The sequence below is a fragment of the Acinonyx jubatus genome, chromosome E4 (assembly GCF_027475565.1).
Source record: "Acinonyx jubatus isolate Ajub_Pintada_27869175 chromosome E4, VMU_Ajub_asm_v1.0, whole genome shotgun sequence".
NCBI lineage: Eukaryota > Metazoa > Chordata > Mammalia > Carnivora > Felidae > Acinonyx > Acinonyx jubatus.
Window position 1 is genome coordinate 42,293,250 of NC_069395.1, and position 17,760 is coordinate 42,311,009.

A 17,760-nucleotide genomic window follows, 5' to 3' on the forward strand; every position below is an offset into this window, starting at 1 on the left:
TATAGTTTTTTATTAGCATAAATGATAAAATTCCTGAGAAACCTCTTGAGTCAAGTTTAAGCTTGGAGAAGAGGAGGCACACTGACCTTTAGATTTTGCTAATACAAAGCTAACATGTGATTTCCAATGATAATAGACTTTACCATTATCCTTAGTTCAGGAGTCATCAGATCAGGTTCCTTCCTGAGCTTAGAATTAAACCCCAAGTGTTCATTGGCCTGGGAAGAAAAAGACAAAACCCAACATTTGCAAAAATCCATATAGACAGCTTATAGTAAGTTCTATGCCATTTTGATTATAATTCATCTGTTTTTTCTCTCCCCTTCTCTCCTGACCACTCTCCACTGCTACCGTGCACCTCAGAGCCATCCTAGATGGATGATGTGGGTGAAATGTGGGACTGATCTGTTTATGGAGTGCATGTCTGCTGGCATGAGTACCCTCAGAGCAGGGCAAAACCCTTTGGTAGCTCAAATGGGTGATTCCGTCTCCAGTGACTGCAGAGACAGGGAATTCTGCGTCGCTGTGTTTGGGAGACAGCTAGACCAGGCCCTCGCATGGTATGAGTGCCTTAGGTGTTCTTGGTAAGGTAGGCAGGAAGCCTTGAACGAATTTCCTGCCTTTCTTTGTGAGGAATTTAGTACCATGGACTAATTGGTGCAGATAGTTTGATTCTTAAAAGTGCCTCTCAGCATTTTACAGCTTGTCTGCCTCATGATGCGTCTGGCTGGGAAAATCTCAATAATGTGTCCTTTCTTTCACAGGGAGGCTTTCTTTATTACATCATTATTTCTGTGGGTTCCCCAGGGCTGAGCCGTAGTGCCAGGACTTTTTGGATATGTGTTCATCTCATTGTCAGTACTGGTGTCTGTAATTCAGTTCAGGTGTCAGCCCGTGCTATACTCTCACCACTGTGTACTCCTGCCCATCCCTTGGGGCCCCCTGCTCCACGTCCAGAGGCGTGGCCATGATTTGTGCGTGTGTCTTACACTACCTCTCACACCCCACAGCCTGTAGTGTTGTTACCACGTCTGTTTCAAGTCGGACCTGTGTGCTTTATAAAGCATGTACTACAAACACTATAATTCCCTCAAGTGCACGTATCACATGTCCTAGGAAAGCAGTCCTCCCATTCACCCCAGTAACCGCCCAGCCACAGGGTCTTGGGCATGCTTCCTTCAGCAGTGCCCTATTCAGACAACTAGGTTGTTAAGGTATAATTTCCTAAATATAAAATAGCTTTTTTTTTTCTGGTTTATAATCTCCAGATGTCCAGGATATTTCCAGGTCTCTTTGGTGGCCATGTAAACATTTCCAAGGCAGCCCTACCCTTTATGCAATGACAGTAGCTATCTGTATAGATCACGTACATTTGCCAAACTAACATTCTTTAGCCAGGAAAATAAAAAAAGTTGCACAGAGACTTAGAAGGGTGCATTGGAAATCTCTAATTCTCTAGAGTGGCACAGCCCAGTATAACAGCCACTACCCACATGTGGCAGTTGAACATTTGAAATGTACTAGTCCAGACTGAGATGTGCGATAGGTAGACTTGGTGCAAAAAAAAAAAAAAAAAAAAGTGAAATATCTTCATTTTTTAGATTGATTACATGTTGACATGAGAATATTTGGATATATTGGATTAAATAAAACACAGTTTGATAAAACTCTTTTAAATGTAGTTACTAGGAAATTTAAAATTACATAGTAGTTTGGATTATATTGGACTCTGCTAGTTTAGAGCATCCCTGACAGCATCACCTACCACATTTTTCAAATGGTTTCAATCTTAGGAAAGCTCTCAGCTCACGAAATCATGTCTTAAGGTTAGAGATGATATATTTGACACCAGAAATTGGTGACTTTCCTTAGAGTAGGAATTTCTATTTGTTTATTTTTCTTAATTTTATCTATTTATTTTGAGAGAGAAAGAGAGTACAAGCAGGGGAGGGCCCGAGAGAGAGGGAATCTGAAGCAGGCTCCCTACCAACAGCTCAGAGCCTGAAGCGGGGCTCAAACTCACGAACTGTGAGATCACGACCTGAGCCAAAACCAAGAGTTGGACGCTTAACTGACTGAGCCACCCAGGTGCCCCAGTAGTTTCTATTTAGTTGATAAATAGGCTTATTCTTTTAATCTGAGGAAACCAACGCTACCAACTCTCAAAAAGTAGACTTCACATATCTAAGAAGTATTATGACTCATAATACTTTACAGAGCTATACAATCTGAAACATTGCTTAGTAGTAAATAAAAGCGATAAATACTAGACTAGGAAAGGTAATCTTTACCTTTTAATCCCAGGTAGAGCTTTCTGTTTGGGACATCTGGTATACCACATGTGCATACATAAATGGACACATATATACACATACAACTGAGATCATAAAGATGCAAGTCTGTCTTCTAAAAGCCATTTTTGTTATGGAGGAGGCAGAATCATCCACTGGAGGTGAGAAGCAATGAGATGGAACCAAGTCCCACAAGCGTGGCTGTGTGTTTATTTCCAGGAGCCAGAGGTTAGTGAATTAAAAAGCGTGCAGTCCTCTAACCATGGCATCTACCTTCCTTCGGACACCCAGGAGCATACGGGATCTGGGAGGGCATCCTCTATGCCACGCCTGACTGTGGATCCCCAGGTAAAAAGCTATCACCACCTACCCTATGCAGTGGCATCCTGGGCTGTATTGAATTGGTGGGTTATGAAAAAACATCTGATATTATCAGGTGAGCTCTTGACTTGCCCCCATCCCTTCCCTACAAGAAAAATCTGGCTCATGGGCCATCTTTAGTAGAGCCTACTCCTCCACAGTGTGTTTTCAAGGAAGCCCTAACCATAACAGTCTAGCCAGCAAAATGGTATAATTCCTTCCGGATGGGATCAACATTCTCAAGATTCAACCAGCCATGCAAGAAATATTTTACAGGATTTTCCCTGCGTATTTTTCCTTTTCTCCTTTCCTGGTTCCCCCAGCACATATACAATTACATACACACACAGCTCTGTGTCAGGACCGTCTGTCCTAACCAGTGCAGGCCACGCCTCATTTGTCTGTTTTCCTGGCTTCTTTTTTTCTGTCTGTCTGTCTCACATCAAGTTTTGACAGAGACAAGAAGTTTTTGTGGATCTGTTTTAACATCTGTGGCAAATCAAAAATGCCAGAGTTTAAGGTGGGACTAGGATGGAACCCATGATAGAGAGCAGTTCAATCTTAGATGCTGCCCAGTGACAGGCTCTCCTAAGCTCCCAGGCTACATGGCAGGGCCTTCTCTGGCGAGGGGAAACAATAAAAGGCAAAGCTGTGCTTCTTGTGTGGTGCAGACTTTTTTTGACAATTGCCTTCACATATTCCAAGGTTCACTGCAGGTCCTGGCTGAGTTCTTCTGGTAAATGGCTGTTTGGGAAGCTTACCCTGTATACTCAGCTGCTTGCTTTCCTGAGCACGAAGAAAAGACCCTAGTTAAGTCTCATATCTGTGTTAATATAGCATAAGACACTTTCTGGAACAGCCTCCTTCAGCTCAGGTCTGAGCAAGAGGGATTCAAGGGAAGTTATGCTTTGCAATGTTCAATAATTTCTATCTCACTTCTTCCCTAATTTTAGAACCTTCCAGTAATTAATCCGGATTTTGTGTTCCTCTGGGGGGGGGTTCACGTTTCCAGGTGGTGACAGACCCTAGCTCCATGAGACGCTCATTTTCCACCATTCGGGATAAGCGTTCAAATTCCTCATGGTTGGAGGAATTCTCTATGGAGAGAAGCAGTGAAAACACCTACAAGTCACGTCGCCGGAGTTACCACTCCTCCCTGAGACTGTCAGCTCATCGCCTGAATTCTGACTCAGGTGAAGGGGTCTTCACTGTTCACCTCTTTTCAGGCTCCCGCCCTGACGACCAATTCTGGCAAGAACTGAAAATCACTGGAACAGGATTCAGATAAGAATGCAGGTTGAGGAGAGTGAGGGAAGGAAGAACACTCATGACCAGAAGTGGCTTCCCTTTGTGACTTATCCCAAAATGAAGTCCACTATATTCATCCTAAAGGCTGAAATTTCTTTCTTTCAGAGTAGGGCTATAGAAATCATTAAAATGTATAGCGTTATTGAAGCAATTATGTTGTATACCTGGAACTAATTTAACCTTGTATTTCAGTTATATTTCAATAATAAAAAAAACTGAGATTTTCAAATGGCCTTCTGCAAAACCCCTGGGGTTTGCTAGGGGGCCTCTGATATATTCCTGGCAGGGTCTGGGCTCTCACCTCCAACTCCGCTTCAACTTCGATAGTGTTACCTGGAATTGTTTTAGGTATTTGAGTTTCTTTTTTTTTTTTTTTTTGTTTGTTTTTTTTTGTTGTTGTTTTAAGGAAAAGGGTCATACTGATAACAATCATTAGCAAATCATTAGTCTACTTCAAACGCTGTTTTGCTAGATGAGGAAACAGATATTAAAAAGCAGTGACATGCCTGTAGCATAGGGCCAGTAATTCACAGAAATGGGACTAGAAGCCCTCAATGGGACTGAAACCCTTTGACCTCCATCCCTTCTACTGGTGCCATCTTGCCCCCCAAAAGTTACACACCCATGTTTAGGACATAGAGAATTCCTGGGCCAGGGTGTTGGCAAAGATTCTATCTTAATTGTGTCTAGGGTTAACAGAAGCAGAAGAGAACCAATTGCATCCTTTGGCCTATGTGTCTGCACACTTACCTCTTCACAAAGGGTAGTTTTCCGACCTTTTCCTCCTGCCTCTGACATGCCTGGAGAAGCTGGGGTTCTTTAGGGGCTCAGTCCCAGGCTATATGACATCTCTTTATGTTCAGAGGCCAGTATGGGTAGAGTTGTGATCAGATGCTTTTGTCTTCTCTCCCAGGCCACAAGTCTGACACCCACCGCTCAGGGGGCAGAGAGCGGGGACGGTCAAAAGAGCGAAAGCATCTTCTCTCTCCCGATGTCTCCCGCTGCAACTCAGAGGAGCGAGGGACCCAGGCTGACTGGGAGTCCCCCGAGCGCCATGAGTCCAGGTCTCCCAGCGAGGGCAGGTCACAGACCCCCAACAGACAGGTGAGCATGGAGAGGAAGTGGAGCCTCTAGAAAGATAGGGAGGAGTGGTCTGTTAACATTAGGTGCAAAATATGGGCACCCACACAGACCTTGGTTTCACAGGAAACTATATCCATTGTGCGCAGAAGTTAGCTACTCATGCTTGTGTACTTACAAAGGATAGGAACTCACAGAAAACCAGATAGTTCCCCCAAGAAAGACGATGGTATTGAGAAGTCATTCCATCTCAGTCCTCAGAACCCAGAGGTACAAAGTCCCAACAAATACGTGCAAGAATGTCTCAGCCAGATTTAGGAGGAAAAGATCACCTTTAGCCAGAAAAATTTCTTTGACCAGTTACATGATCCTAAGTATTAGTTAGAATGGTGATTCATCCCTCAGCACAGGATTTATAAGTTGGATCAGTTCAACCTTACTGACCTAGCTTCCAGCCATCGCAAGAAGACCACCTTCTTCTTCCAGACTATTGTTGAAACACCATCCTTTGCCTAAAAAACAACTACCCGATCTATGTGAAAACATGCTCTAGCCCTGCTCTCCTCCTCCCAGCCCTACCATGGGTGTCAGAGCCCAGATGGGAGATCCAGTCAACAGCAGTGAGCAGAGGGGAGGAGGAGGGGCTAATAGAGACTTTTAGAGGCAGTGGAGAACTTTCTTCTAGAGTAGTGGCTTCCAAATTTCAGTGCAGAACATAATCACCAAAGCATAGCCTTGGGGCCTAAAGCATTCTACTTCAGTAGTGAGACCAGCTAGAAAGGGAAACCCAGAAGTCTGCAGTTGAAAGGACCCCTTCTTCCCCAAGAGTTTCTGAGCAGGTGGTTCATGGGTCACACATACCTTGAGAAACACCTTCCAGAAGGTCCGTTCACTGGCACTGGGCTCAGGGACCCTTGGGAATAAATAGGTGAGCAGGTCACGTAAGGTCTGAGGAAGCAGCTGGTCATGTGGGTGAGTTAACATCAGCAAGCCACTGAAGACGCGAAGGCAAAAGTGAAGAGGAGGGAAGGTGTTTGCCATTCCTTCAGATCCACTTCCCAAGAAGGATTTCCCAGACACCAGCCCTAGAGCATTCATTCACCTTTCCTGTAAGTGGTCTTTCTGAAAAGTCCCAAGGCTTTCTTTGGTGAGCCACTTGTAACATATATAGAGCTTCCAGATCTTCGCTACTTGAAGTGTTTGTCGCATGGTCCGGCACCTGGGAGCTTGTTAGAAGTGCAGAGTCTCAGGCCTCAGCTGCAGTTTAAATGGACCTGCCCTGGCCTATGTGGCAGAGACTCCTCAGTCTCAGTTAATCCCTGCATTCCTAGGGGAGGGGACTTGCAGATGGGACCCCAACTCAGCCCTCCCTCCCCCAGAGCCCAGACTCCACAGGCTCTCTGTCAGAAGGGTTAGGGGCTGTAACAGGGCCGCAAGTAGGGATCAGGCCCAGCCCCGTCTAACATGCCATGTCTGTCCCACTGCACAGGGCACGGGTTCCCTGAGTGAGAGCTCCATCCCCTCCATCTCTGACACCAGCACTCCGAGACGAAGTCGCCGGCAGCTCCCGCCCGTGCCACCAAAGCCTCGTCCCCTCCTTTCCTACAGCTCCCTGATTCGACACACCGGGAGCATGTCTCCACCGGCTGATGGAAGCGAGGGTGGCTCTCCGCTGGCCTCCCAAGCCCTGGAGAGCCCTGAGGCCAGCCTGGCGGAGTCTTCCAGCTCCCGGCACGTACAGCAGGGTCAGCACGCCTCCCCACAGCGCTACATCTCCGAGCCCTACCTGGCCCTGCACGAAGACTCCCACGCCTCGGACTGTGGCGAGGAGGAGACACTCACCTTCGAAGCAGCTGTGGCCACCAGCCTGGGCCGCTCCAACACCATCGGCTCGGCCCCACCGCTGCGGCACAGCTGGCAGATGCCCAATGGGCACTATCGACGGCGGAGGCGCGGGGGGCCCGGGCCAGGTGTGATGTGTGGGGCTGTCAGCGACCTCCTGAGTGACACGGAAGAGGACGACAAGTGCTAGAGGCTGCTCCCCCCTCCGATGCATGCTCTTCTCTCACACGGAGAAAACCAGGACCGAATTGGGAAGCCAGTGCTGCCCGGGGGGGAGGAAGAGGGAGGAGGAAGAGAGAAGGACACCATGCATTATTGGACAAGACGAAGGAAAGGACCCAAGGAAAACCAGTCGAACGCGCCCGATTGCTTTACTTCCCTTTGCAAGATGGGCACTGCCATAGTTTTGCCTCTTTGCTGGGGAAAGGAAATACAAGAACACAGAGGGTTATTCCCACGGCAGAAGGGACGTGAGGATGGCTTTGCTTCCCCTTGCCCCTTCCCACTTTTCTCTAAGCCGTGGAGGGATGGAGCTGGCCTGTGTCTACGCCCCTTGCCCTGAAAAGCCTGGAAGATTTTTCTGGCTCTTAACTGGGGAGTCGTGGAGGCCACAGGAGAGGAACCTCCTCCCTCACCAGCTCTTGCTCCCTGGCCAGCACCACTGCCATCAGGGCAACCACAACGGCATCTCATGCGTTACCCTCTGGCTTGCTTCCCCCAAAGAAGCACAGGCTAAGTTTAGGAGCCTTGGATGCCAAGGATAGGAGGCAAGGAGGGAGGGAAAAGCTGAAGTGGAACAAGGGGTCAGGGTGCCGTGGCAGCAGCAGCAAGGGCTGGTCTGGGTGAGCAAAGCCATAGTCCAGCAGCCCAGACCACAGGGGAGAGGCTCAGAGAGATGATGAATGGGTGGTGTTGGGGGCAACAGTCCTGTCTCTTGGAAGCCTGTCACCCACTCAGCAGGTGCTGCATTAGGGTAGGCCAGGGAGGTCCCTCAGGCTCCACAGAGGCCCCTGACGCTCCAGGAAGGGTGATATTTTAAAAGCATTTGACCCCTCTGGCCAGCGCACCAGCTGGTGTGAGCAGAGGTTCAGCCTTCCTGCTGGCGCCCCGTGCTCTGCCAGGCCTTAGCCCTGCAAATGCTGGTCATAAGGGATCCCTGAGCGGGGTGGGGGCCATTTAAGGCACAGTCTGTTTTCCAACCAGTCTAGAAGAACGTGGAACAGTCCTACAGTTGTATCAGCACATACAGCCAAATGTCAACCTAGACTCTGGCCCAGGAGCCCGCGGGCCTCTCTGCCAGTCCCTGACCAGGCAGCACACATAAACCCAAGGTGGGCCCTACATCACCTGGTAGAGACTTCTAGAGAGAGAGGAAAGGCAGACAGATTGAAATGAGAAGCTTCCATGGGAGCATCAGTGTGAGTTTGCTGAGGACCTCCTGGGAGGAGGGGCCCTTGGTCTGGCAGCTTCCTCAGCCAGCTTGTGCTTAAGGGTCAGTTTGGCATGATACTTGGAAGGTGATCAGTAAATATACCTCAGCTTAGACCTGGGCTGCTCCTCCTAGCAAAGCAGGTTCTGACGGGGCCTCATCACATCATGTGATGAGACTGGGCTTTACCCCTCCCCAGAGTAAGAGCTGGGCAGAAGACAGCCTCAGGCCACTGTGTCCTTCTTAACTCCCCAATCTCAGAAGCGTTACGAAAAAGAGAGCCTTTCTTGGCTAATCCGTGCTCCTCTTGTTTCGACTGTCCATTCAGGGAAGCACATCACTCTCCTTATCTGGTGGAATGCACCGTCCCCTTCACTTCCTCCCTGGGTCCATCACAGTAAGGAGAAGGATCCCCGGAGAAGGGCGCCAGGCAGGGCTTTCCCTGCTCTACCAGGAGCAGATGGGGCTTTCCTCGCAGGACCCTCCCCTGGCCTGACATCACAGTGGATAAACACTCTTTTTTATCCTCCTCCAGCCAAAACAGACTCCACCCCTTGGGTAGGAGAAGTTAGGCGCTGTTGTTTTTCTTAGAAGGAGCCTCTTTTTACTTATGAAGCTTTTTGTTTGTTTTGGTTGAAATGGAACTAAGGAGTAGTTGCATCAACCCCGAAAAGCCAAATACAATCACGTGGCTGCAGGATCATTTGTCATGGCTCTGCCTTCTCTTCTAGGTATTGATGCAGCTTCATGACCCATGGTCAGCCCCTCCGATCAAAGGACTCCCAGGGCAGGAGACCAGTGAGGCAGAACATAAGCTGCCTCCCCTCAGACCTTCCGCTCACTTTCATTTTCATCTCCCGCTGAGCACTTGTGTACTCGGGAGTAGCTAGCAATGTGAACGTGACCGTGGAACGCCCCGATCCTAACAGGCGTGCGCTTTACACAAGACTCAGGCGCTGGGCCTCATAGTGTGGTAAAGGTTTCCTCTGCTCAGCATCATTTCGTGCCAAAGTGCTGCTGTGGGCTGCTTTCTGTGCACAAAATTGCTTTTTTCCACCTCAGAAATGCAGCTTTCCCTGGGGACAGGCCCACAACAGGACAGCCGTTCTGAGTCAACAAGTCTATTGCATTGTGTTTTGAGAAAAGGAATTGAAGCGATATCTTAAGCCATTTCAACAGCAGGAGAAATTTGGGCTGGCAGAGCAATTACCAGAAATGGAATTTGCCTGTAAACCACATTACGAACACTAAATTTACCATGCCAGGAAACCTTCCTGGACACCTGAACTCCTTAAACCCCTATATACACAAGAATTTGAGTCTTAAACGAAGTGCTGTAAAGTCCTGCAGACACAGTCTCCCGACCAACCACCTGCGTTTTTCTAGATCAGTTTCCCCTGACCAGGAAATTGGGTTTCTTCTCCCTTAGCCTGCATTTATCTTTCCATTAAGACCAGAAAATAAAAGACAGTCTTCAGTTAAGTCACAGAACTCATTATCATAATCTTCTTCTAACCATTTCCTTCTGCCTGTTGATAAGTATGAACTCTCACCTTCCCTCTAATTGTTGACCAGGACATCCCTTCCTACTTATCAGATTCTGCCTCTTCTCTTTCCCTTGTAAAGCAGCCCCTTGAGATCTCAAAACATGTGCTTCTCTTTGGATTAAAAAAGTATGGCAGCATCTCAAGAAATGCCAAGCAAACTGGGAACACTATCAGTGTTTCAGACACTCAGTGTTATCAGACTTAGTACTGCAGGTCCCCTCAGAAGAATCTTTATATATCCAGTTTCCCTTGCTAATATTAGTCTTCAGCATCCTCTCAAAACAAAGAAGGAATGAGGGAGAGAGGAAGGGGGAAAAAAAGGAAAAGAAACCAAGGTGGAGAGATAGTCTATGTCTGTGTTTAGATACTCCTCTCTTCACTCACAGCTCCAGGCAGACTTCTAGTAACTCACGTGTCTCCCTCTCTCAATCCCCATGAGGTCAGAATGCCAGCCGGCCTTCAGACATAGGAGTAGCGCTCTAGGTCAAGAGGCTCTGTGAACCAGGGTCAGGATAGAATTACCTCCACTATAAAGAGGGTGTACCCTTGAATGTCCCCCCCAGGGTCAACATAAGCCATGAACACAACTGCCCAATGTGGATCTGTCCCTTCTTCTAGCTGAGGAATTAATTTTTATTCTGGGCTTCACTTCTGCTCACTACTCACTGTCCCTACAGGGTACTGAAATCACGGACATTTCTCTGAAGCTGAAATCCAGATGTTCTGGATTTTACACTCTCTTGACTCTGGGACCACAAAAAGACAACCCTGTATCCCACCATTCAGCCGGCATCTTCTTTCCATACACACATCCACCTCTCCTACAACCTTTGTGATGAGCCTGAGTGTCTCCTGCCTTCTATTCTCCTATCCCAGCCCTTGCTCTGCTGCATGTTAGCATTGACCCAACTTCTGAGATGGTTAAATTCACCTAGTCCAGGCTTGTTTGTTGACGTGCCTGCCTCTGCTGTGGGGGAATGCTTTGATCTCATGAAAATGGTTGGGGACTCACCAGGTGATACTCACAAGGTGATCTGAAACAGTATAAGGTGCAGTACTATTGGGGCATGATGGGGATATGAAATGTCTGCATACTCAATGAAAGCCTACTGCAGGCAAATTAGGTCTCTCCTGGCATAATAGAACAAAATTTAGTAATTTTGATTTTTTTTAAAGAAAGTTCTCAATTTTTCATTACATCCTATTTCTAAAGCCTGTTCTGGATGTCTCATTTTTGGACAGAGTTTGTCTTTAGTAGGTTGAGCCAAGGATACATGGAGATTCATTTCTCAGCTAAGCTATAATAAATATTATGAGGTCATGTAAAGAAAAGGTATATGTGTAACAGGCAGGGAGCAGATAGTCCTCTACCTTGGAGGAACTTTGTGAAACTGGAAGGTTAAGGAATTTTCACCCTTTTTTTTTTTTTAATCAGTTTCATGTTTGTTATGATGTGACACCTTCAAAGGCATGGTGCCAGTGTGCACAAAGATCATGGTGAGGAGAGGCATTTCCATGCCTTGGGGTAGCCTCTTCCTCACCAGATTCTCCCTTCCTGTCCATTCTTCCTCCCTAGATTCCCAGGCCTTGAGCATTGTCTGAGAGGTTTAGGTGAGGTCATTGTAAGGCAAGATAAAAGAGAGAAGTGGTCCCCCTGCAAGTGGCCAGTTGGAGTGTCATGTTTTAATTCCAGACAAGAGCCCCACAAGGAATCAGGTCTAGGTTTGGATAAATCTATCTCCATACTGAGACTCTTAATTTAATAAAAGCCAAACAGAATTAACTCAGGACTTGGGACCTAACCTTTGCATGACAGGATCAGAAGAGACGCCACATTAATGAGTGCTGCCTGTATTTGCAGCTCTTTCTGTCTTTAGTTTTCTCTTCGGCGAACCACCCAGTATATTGTAGCCATTTATCCCAACGGAGCCCCAGCTGATGGCTTCTCTGCTGGTTGCAGTAGCAGGCTTAGCTAATGACAGCTGAGGTGATCTGTCAGCCATCATGTGCTGACTGACCCTCATTCAGTCAGAAGAACACAGACGTACCACATGGGGGATTGGATAAAAAACTGAACTATCTTTGGTTTCTGATGGCCATCTTTTTCTTCCCTTAAATCCTTCCTGCTTTGACCCTCTGATGCTTAGGCATCCTGGAGAAATCACTCCAAGCCAAAGATAACAGATCCATAGATTGTCCCAGCCTACCCAAAGGGCCTGGAAAGCTTCGCTTAACAAAACTCAAGCCAGTTGGTGGAGAAATATGAATGAGACTCACACAGAGTCTAATGGAGAGCTGGGGTGCCTCCAAACTGCCCTTCTATTTTTGTAGACTTCTTCCTTCTGCTCCCTTCCCTCGTGCTAAAAATGGGGAGAAAGGGACACTAGTATCTTGACCTAAATGCAAACGATTTTATAATAAGCCATGCTACTATGTAAATACATTATTGAGGCTTGAATTCTTATTTCTGGGGGTATGAAAGAGTTGAGCAAATCTGATTTTAAAAATGGTAAGGGGATCTATGTTTATTTTTATTTGGTATCTTTTTGTTTGGATTTTTTGTAACCTGCTCTAGAATAACAATGAAGGATAAATATGTGCTCTGCAGTGTTTCTGAATCAGCTTCTAATTAATTTCCATCAAACTTAATATATTTAAACCAAAAGTCTGAGGTTATATAGTACCAGTTCCTTCTTCTCTGTTTCTTTTGTCTTTCTTCTCCAAGTCAGTCTCTGTCTCTTGTTTCTAGGGACATAAAATGTAACCTACATTAATGTAAAGTTTCCTGAAAACTTCAGTGAGAGCCAAGGAAAGAATAGAATGCATATAGATTTTTTTTTCCCCAGTACATCTTTAATCAATAAGTAGGAAATTTAGGTCTTGAGAAGATAAAATGTTTAGGAGTATGGTAATCTGGAAATGAAAATTATTGGGGGTCAAAAATAATTCTATTTCAGCCTTCCATACTAGTGCCTTCAGCAAGGGTATTGCGTCTACATGCTTTATTTCCCTCACTAGGAAAATTGAAATACTAAAGCTTGGCTAATTAATGGGTGTGTCATAGTGTTTGTAAGTAAATTACTATCACATCATTTAAAGTTCTTAGTCTCCACAAATCAACTTAGAAAAATCTTCTGTCCTTTTATCCCACTAAGGACCTATGAAATTCTTGGCATTGCTATAAGCATTCAATTTTTTGGAAGAAACTTCATGTTTACTGGAACCTAAATCCCAGATTTGCTTTATTTTCACCATCTCTTCTTCCCATTTTCCTTCCTCTTTTTTTTTTTTTTTTTTTTTTTTAGCTAAGAAAAAAAAAGTTGACTTTTGTTTTTGTTTTTAACGCAGGAAAGAAGTTGAGTTTTCATGGTCAGACCTTCCTGGTACCTTCTTTTTGTGGACACTTAAGCCAGTCCTAGATCAAATAACCATTCTCTAATGCTTAGGATCCTCACAAAGTCCTCTTCTCTAACCCAACATTGACACAGGAGTCTTTTCTCTCTCTCTTTGTTCTGCCAGTTTGTCAGAGGTAAGGGATTCTCTCTGTATTCTGGAAACAGATCAGTAGCATCTATACCAACTACTACTGTTTCCTCTTCGGTTCACTCAGAGGTGGGCCCCAAAACTGAAAGGACACTAAAACAAAGCTGCCAAATCCAAATTTGACCTTATTTGGTGACTCAGTTTCCTTTCCAGTACTCTGATTTCTTTTAGCACTGGTCTGTACCACATAGGAAACCCACTGCTCAAAGCAAGTCTGTTAGAATTCTGTATAAGGGATGAGCAGGAAAAACACACTCCAGAATCTCAAGGTGCCATTAATCAATTTAAAAAATAAAGGTAAATGAAATGAGGGCTAAACAATGTAATCTAACTGCCAATTAAAGTATACAGTAGTTCTGGTCTTAGCTACATTTGATATGGTGTTCTACCACATTAAGCAGATCCCAGCAGATATAGTAAAAACATAGGCATTGAATTTTAATGCCTACCAATGGGGATGTATACTTAGCCTGCAGGCCAAACTTCAACCAGTGTTTTTCTATCCTGGTGTTTTGTGAACAAGCCAAAATTTATACAAAGCCACCGTAAGTGCTGCACTTGCAGAGGAACCTCCCACTCGGTGATATTAGAGAACAGTCCAACTCCACTCAAATTGAGTCCCAAATTTGAAACTCGTCCAGAAAAACCCAATGGAGGAGAAAAATCTAATGCATCAAGTATAGTTGGCATTTTGTAGCTGGGGCAATGTGGGCAGAGGCTAGGAAGACAAGCTATAGAACAAAGAGAAGGTTGAGATGGAAAATACCAGCTAGTCCCAGGAACAGAAGTGTGTGACCTGAGATCGTCTCTTATACTAGATCACTGGTAAACTTGTTAGCACGATACTGGATTCAGAGAAGTTCTCTCTGCTAAACTCACCAAAGGTAGTGGATTTGAAGCCCTCAAAGGATTAATAGAGAACTTTTCCAGAACTGGAGATGGAGAGAAAAGAGGTTCTTGCTTTAAAGCAGCCCGAAGACCATCTCTGTGACTTTAGCAACTCTTCTTTATAGTAGTGCCAATAGTGGAGAGATTTTACTGATCTTCCTAGTGGTACAAGTGCCACGGGAGGGGAGAGGGATGGTGAGTGGGACAGGGGATGAGCTTTATCAGGAACAGATTTCAAACTGCGAAGGGTGCACCGGTACCAGCCTCAAAGGATAGCATTACAAAAAAGTAGACAACCGGGTATCCAGGCCATGCCCTCTGTCCTTTGGGACTTAAGATCAGGCCATTCCCGCCTTGATTTGCTCTTAGAAGATGAGCATGTAAGACAGGATCAAGAGAAAAATTGGGTGCTTTGTCTTAGGCTGTTAAAACGCTGCCACCTGCATTACAAAACATACGTGAGTCAAGACACTAGAGACACTTCCTTATGGGCAGCATCCACTGCGGTGTGCCAGCCTGACACCCCTTCAGTAATGGTGGGTGAATGGCAGCCAGTGCTGGCCCACCTAGAGTATCGGTGCATCTTTCCTAAAGCCAGAGTTCAGCACTGCATGTTGACCAGGTGGATATCCTGTAATATAAATGCTCGTTTGGATCCAAAAGGAAAATTATTAAAAATAAAAGAAAGATGAACAAATTTAATGTTTTTGGGGGGGGGTCAAAGAAAAGAATAAATAAAACCTTGTTGTAAAGAATTAATCGGCCTGATTGCCCTCACTCTTGTTTCTTTGCTCCCTAAAAAGGGAGGTCACAGGAGTGAAACCTCGCCAGAACTCTCGGGGTAAGTGGCAGCAGGTTCTGCAGTGCAGTTGGCTGACATCTGGTCAGCCCAGCTAATGAGGAGGAATTCTAGAATTTCTCAAAGTTTTACCCTGGCCCTGAAAGATTTTCTTTTGTTAAAAGTATTGTCTTGGAGGAAACAAACAACAACAACAACAAAAATAGGTGACAAACTGGTTCCCTGAACACGTTATTTTCTGGCCAGAAAAATACTATCTCTAGGTAAGTAGTTTTAAATTAGACAGGGAATCTATGGAACACAAGGCTTTGTAAGTAAAAGAGCTACACCTCCTCTCCAAGAGAGGACACTCACTTAGCTGCCAGGTTCAGAAAGGAGAAGACACCCCAAGACTTCAGGAGATACTGCCTATTCTTTCCCTCTGCCTGTATTACTCCTCATTTAGTCATAATAGCTCCTGAGTAAGGGAAAGCAGCAGTCCTCAGGTCCCTAGGGAAGCATCATCTTCTAATCCTAGTGTTGGGTTTATTGTTTGAATAAATTCTTCTATCAATTTAATGGAAACCAACTTCTAGAATGAGTCCTCTATCTCTGCAGTTCTATCAAAGATGACTTCTCAAGTCCTAACATACATGATTTTTTAAAGAGTTTTCTTATGATTAAAACCATCAAAAAATATGTTGGGTGGCCAAGTAGTCAGACCCTTGGAGTCTGGATTGGAAATCTCAAAGATCTTGTTCAACTCTCAGAGTTTATTTTCCAGTCATAATTTCTTTCCCATGGCTTCTACCTCCACTGAAGTTGGAAAGACAGAATTTGAAGAACAATTTTACCTAATTACACACTTCTATGGGATGACTAGTTAGTTGGTTTGGGCAAAGCCTGGTTTGTAAGAAATTTTTACATTGATTGATGAGGGGTTTGTTTTTGGTTTCTTTCTAATCCATAGTATCCATAGGTCCATAGTATTTCCCAGGCTAATGGCACTAGGAAACACATATAAAGGAAAATAGACCCTACTCTGAACTTCTCTCTGGTGTTCCTGTATTATGCCTCTGAGCATCTATTGGTTACCCTAACACAACTTGTCCCTTAACCTAAGTTTTGCCTCTGGGATATTATAAAACTTGCCTTTACTTGTATACCATGTTCTTTTGCTAATAAACTAGGAAAGTTTGCAAACCAGAGACCAAGATTTCAGTTCCTTAGATACTTAAAACACAAAATGTTGGGACTAGTCACAAGTGCATATAGCTTTAGAACACCATAAACATAATAGGCAACAAAGAGCAGGAAGACAAATGCAAGTTCTGGGGTCAGATCCACCCGAATTCCAATCTGTGTACCACCATTCCTGAACTGTGTGCCCTTGAGCAAGCCATTTAACCTTAAAGTCACTTTCTTCATCTTTACAATGGGAACAATTATCACAAGACCTGAAAGGGTTATAGTACACAGTGAATGTGTTTTCGCATATAAAGAGAACAATCAGTGTGTTCCCATAAGAGGCACTGGTACAAGTCAGGTACCACCATCATAGTCATCACTGTTGTCACTTACAAGTACATTCCCCAAACCCAAGAAACTGAATGCTTCAGAGACACAGTCCAAAAGGGAATAAATTAGCTTTGAAAAGCAAGCAAGTCATTATTATATATCTATTTTTAAATAATGCCTCCTCTCTTTTCTCAGCAACAAGCTCTAATTTGCTTATTCTTCACTTCTAATTTCCATATTCATTTAATAACAAAATGGGGGAGACATTAGTGGGAGATACTAATTGTAAAAGTAGCAATAAAGTTAATGGCAACATTAAAATACTGTACACATATAAACATAGCAATATTCAAGACAATTTGAAATATCAAGCAACTCCCAAATTAACAGCACATGGAAGGGAATCATATATTCAGCATCAGTGGCCTGATTATGACTCCACGGGGGTGCTTGGCTGGCTCAGTTGGTAGAACATGGGACTCTTGATCTCAAGGTCGTGAGTTCGAGCCCCACGTTGAACACAGAGATTAAAATATATAAAAAGTCCAAACTTAATCTGTAAACAGTAGTATACCTCCCTGAAGACTACATTACTTGGAAATCAAAAAATAACTATACAAAAGATAAACATGCTGAGGTTTATGGAAAAGATAAAATAAACTTCTAAACTACAGCATTTAAAAAAAAAAAAGGAAAAAAATAAGATCAATCCTTTTAAAAGACCATTCCTATGTGATCAGTAAAGAACCATTAGTTCATAAGTCATCAGCTCGGGACATAAATAAATTGCACAATACTGTGAAGGTGATTCCTGGGGGAGTATTCAGGATACCAGGCAGCACAGCAGAAGACTGAAGCCAACCATTATGAGTCCATCCAGGATGGCAACTCCCAAGCCTCAGGGCACTGTTTCCAGATCTCTGGCTTCAGCTTCTGCATACAAGACTACATGTGCTCATAAAAAATAATAACTATAGTCTCCATCTGCTGGTATTTAAATGATCCTGTAACATACAGGGACCATAGAACCCAGAATGTTAGAGCAGGAAAGGGCCTCTGTATCAATTCTGTCCTAGTCTATTTCATATGTGAGGGATTTAAGACTTAGAAAAACTCTAATATGTGTTTTCCAGAGGACAAGGATGTCTCCTATGAATCTAGTCAGCCACAGAAAGC

The 17,760-nt window shown here is 44.7% G+C and overlaps 1 protein-coding gene and 1 non-coding gene across 7 annotated transcripts in view; both read left to right on the top strand.

Annotated features, from left to right (window-relative positions):
* Positions 1-13,161, top strand: part of CACNA1E (calcium voltage-gated channel subunit alpha1 E) — a 587,464-nt gene extending 574,303 nt beyond the window's left edge. For all 6 annotated transcript variants that reach the window (XM_053209404.1, XM_053209402.1, XM_053209403.1 and 3 more), the window contains 4 exons: positions 2,511-2,639; positions 3,664-3,844; positions 4,873-5,063; positions 6,529-13,161. In XM_053209404.1, coding sequence (XP_053065379.1) covers positions 2,511-2,639; positions 3,664-3,844; positions 4,873-5,063; positions 6,529-7,071 — 1,044 coding nt within the window. In that variant the 3' untranslated portion in view covers positions 7,072-13,161. The remainder of the gene's footprint in view (positions 1-2,510; positions 2,640-3,663; positions 3,845-4,872; positions 5,064-6,528) is intronic.
* A 3,871-nt stretch (positions 13,162-17,032) lies between these two features.
* On the top strand, positions 17,033-17,105 carry TRNAK-CUU (transfer RNA lysine (anticodon CUU)). Its single transcript has one exon. It is a non-coding gene; the product is annotated as a tRNA-Lys (tRNA).
* Positions 17,106-17,760: the final 655 nt, after the last annotated feature.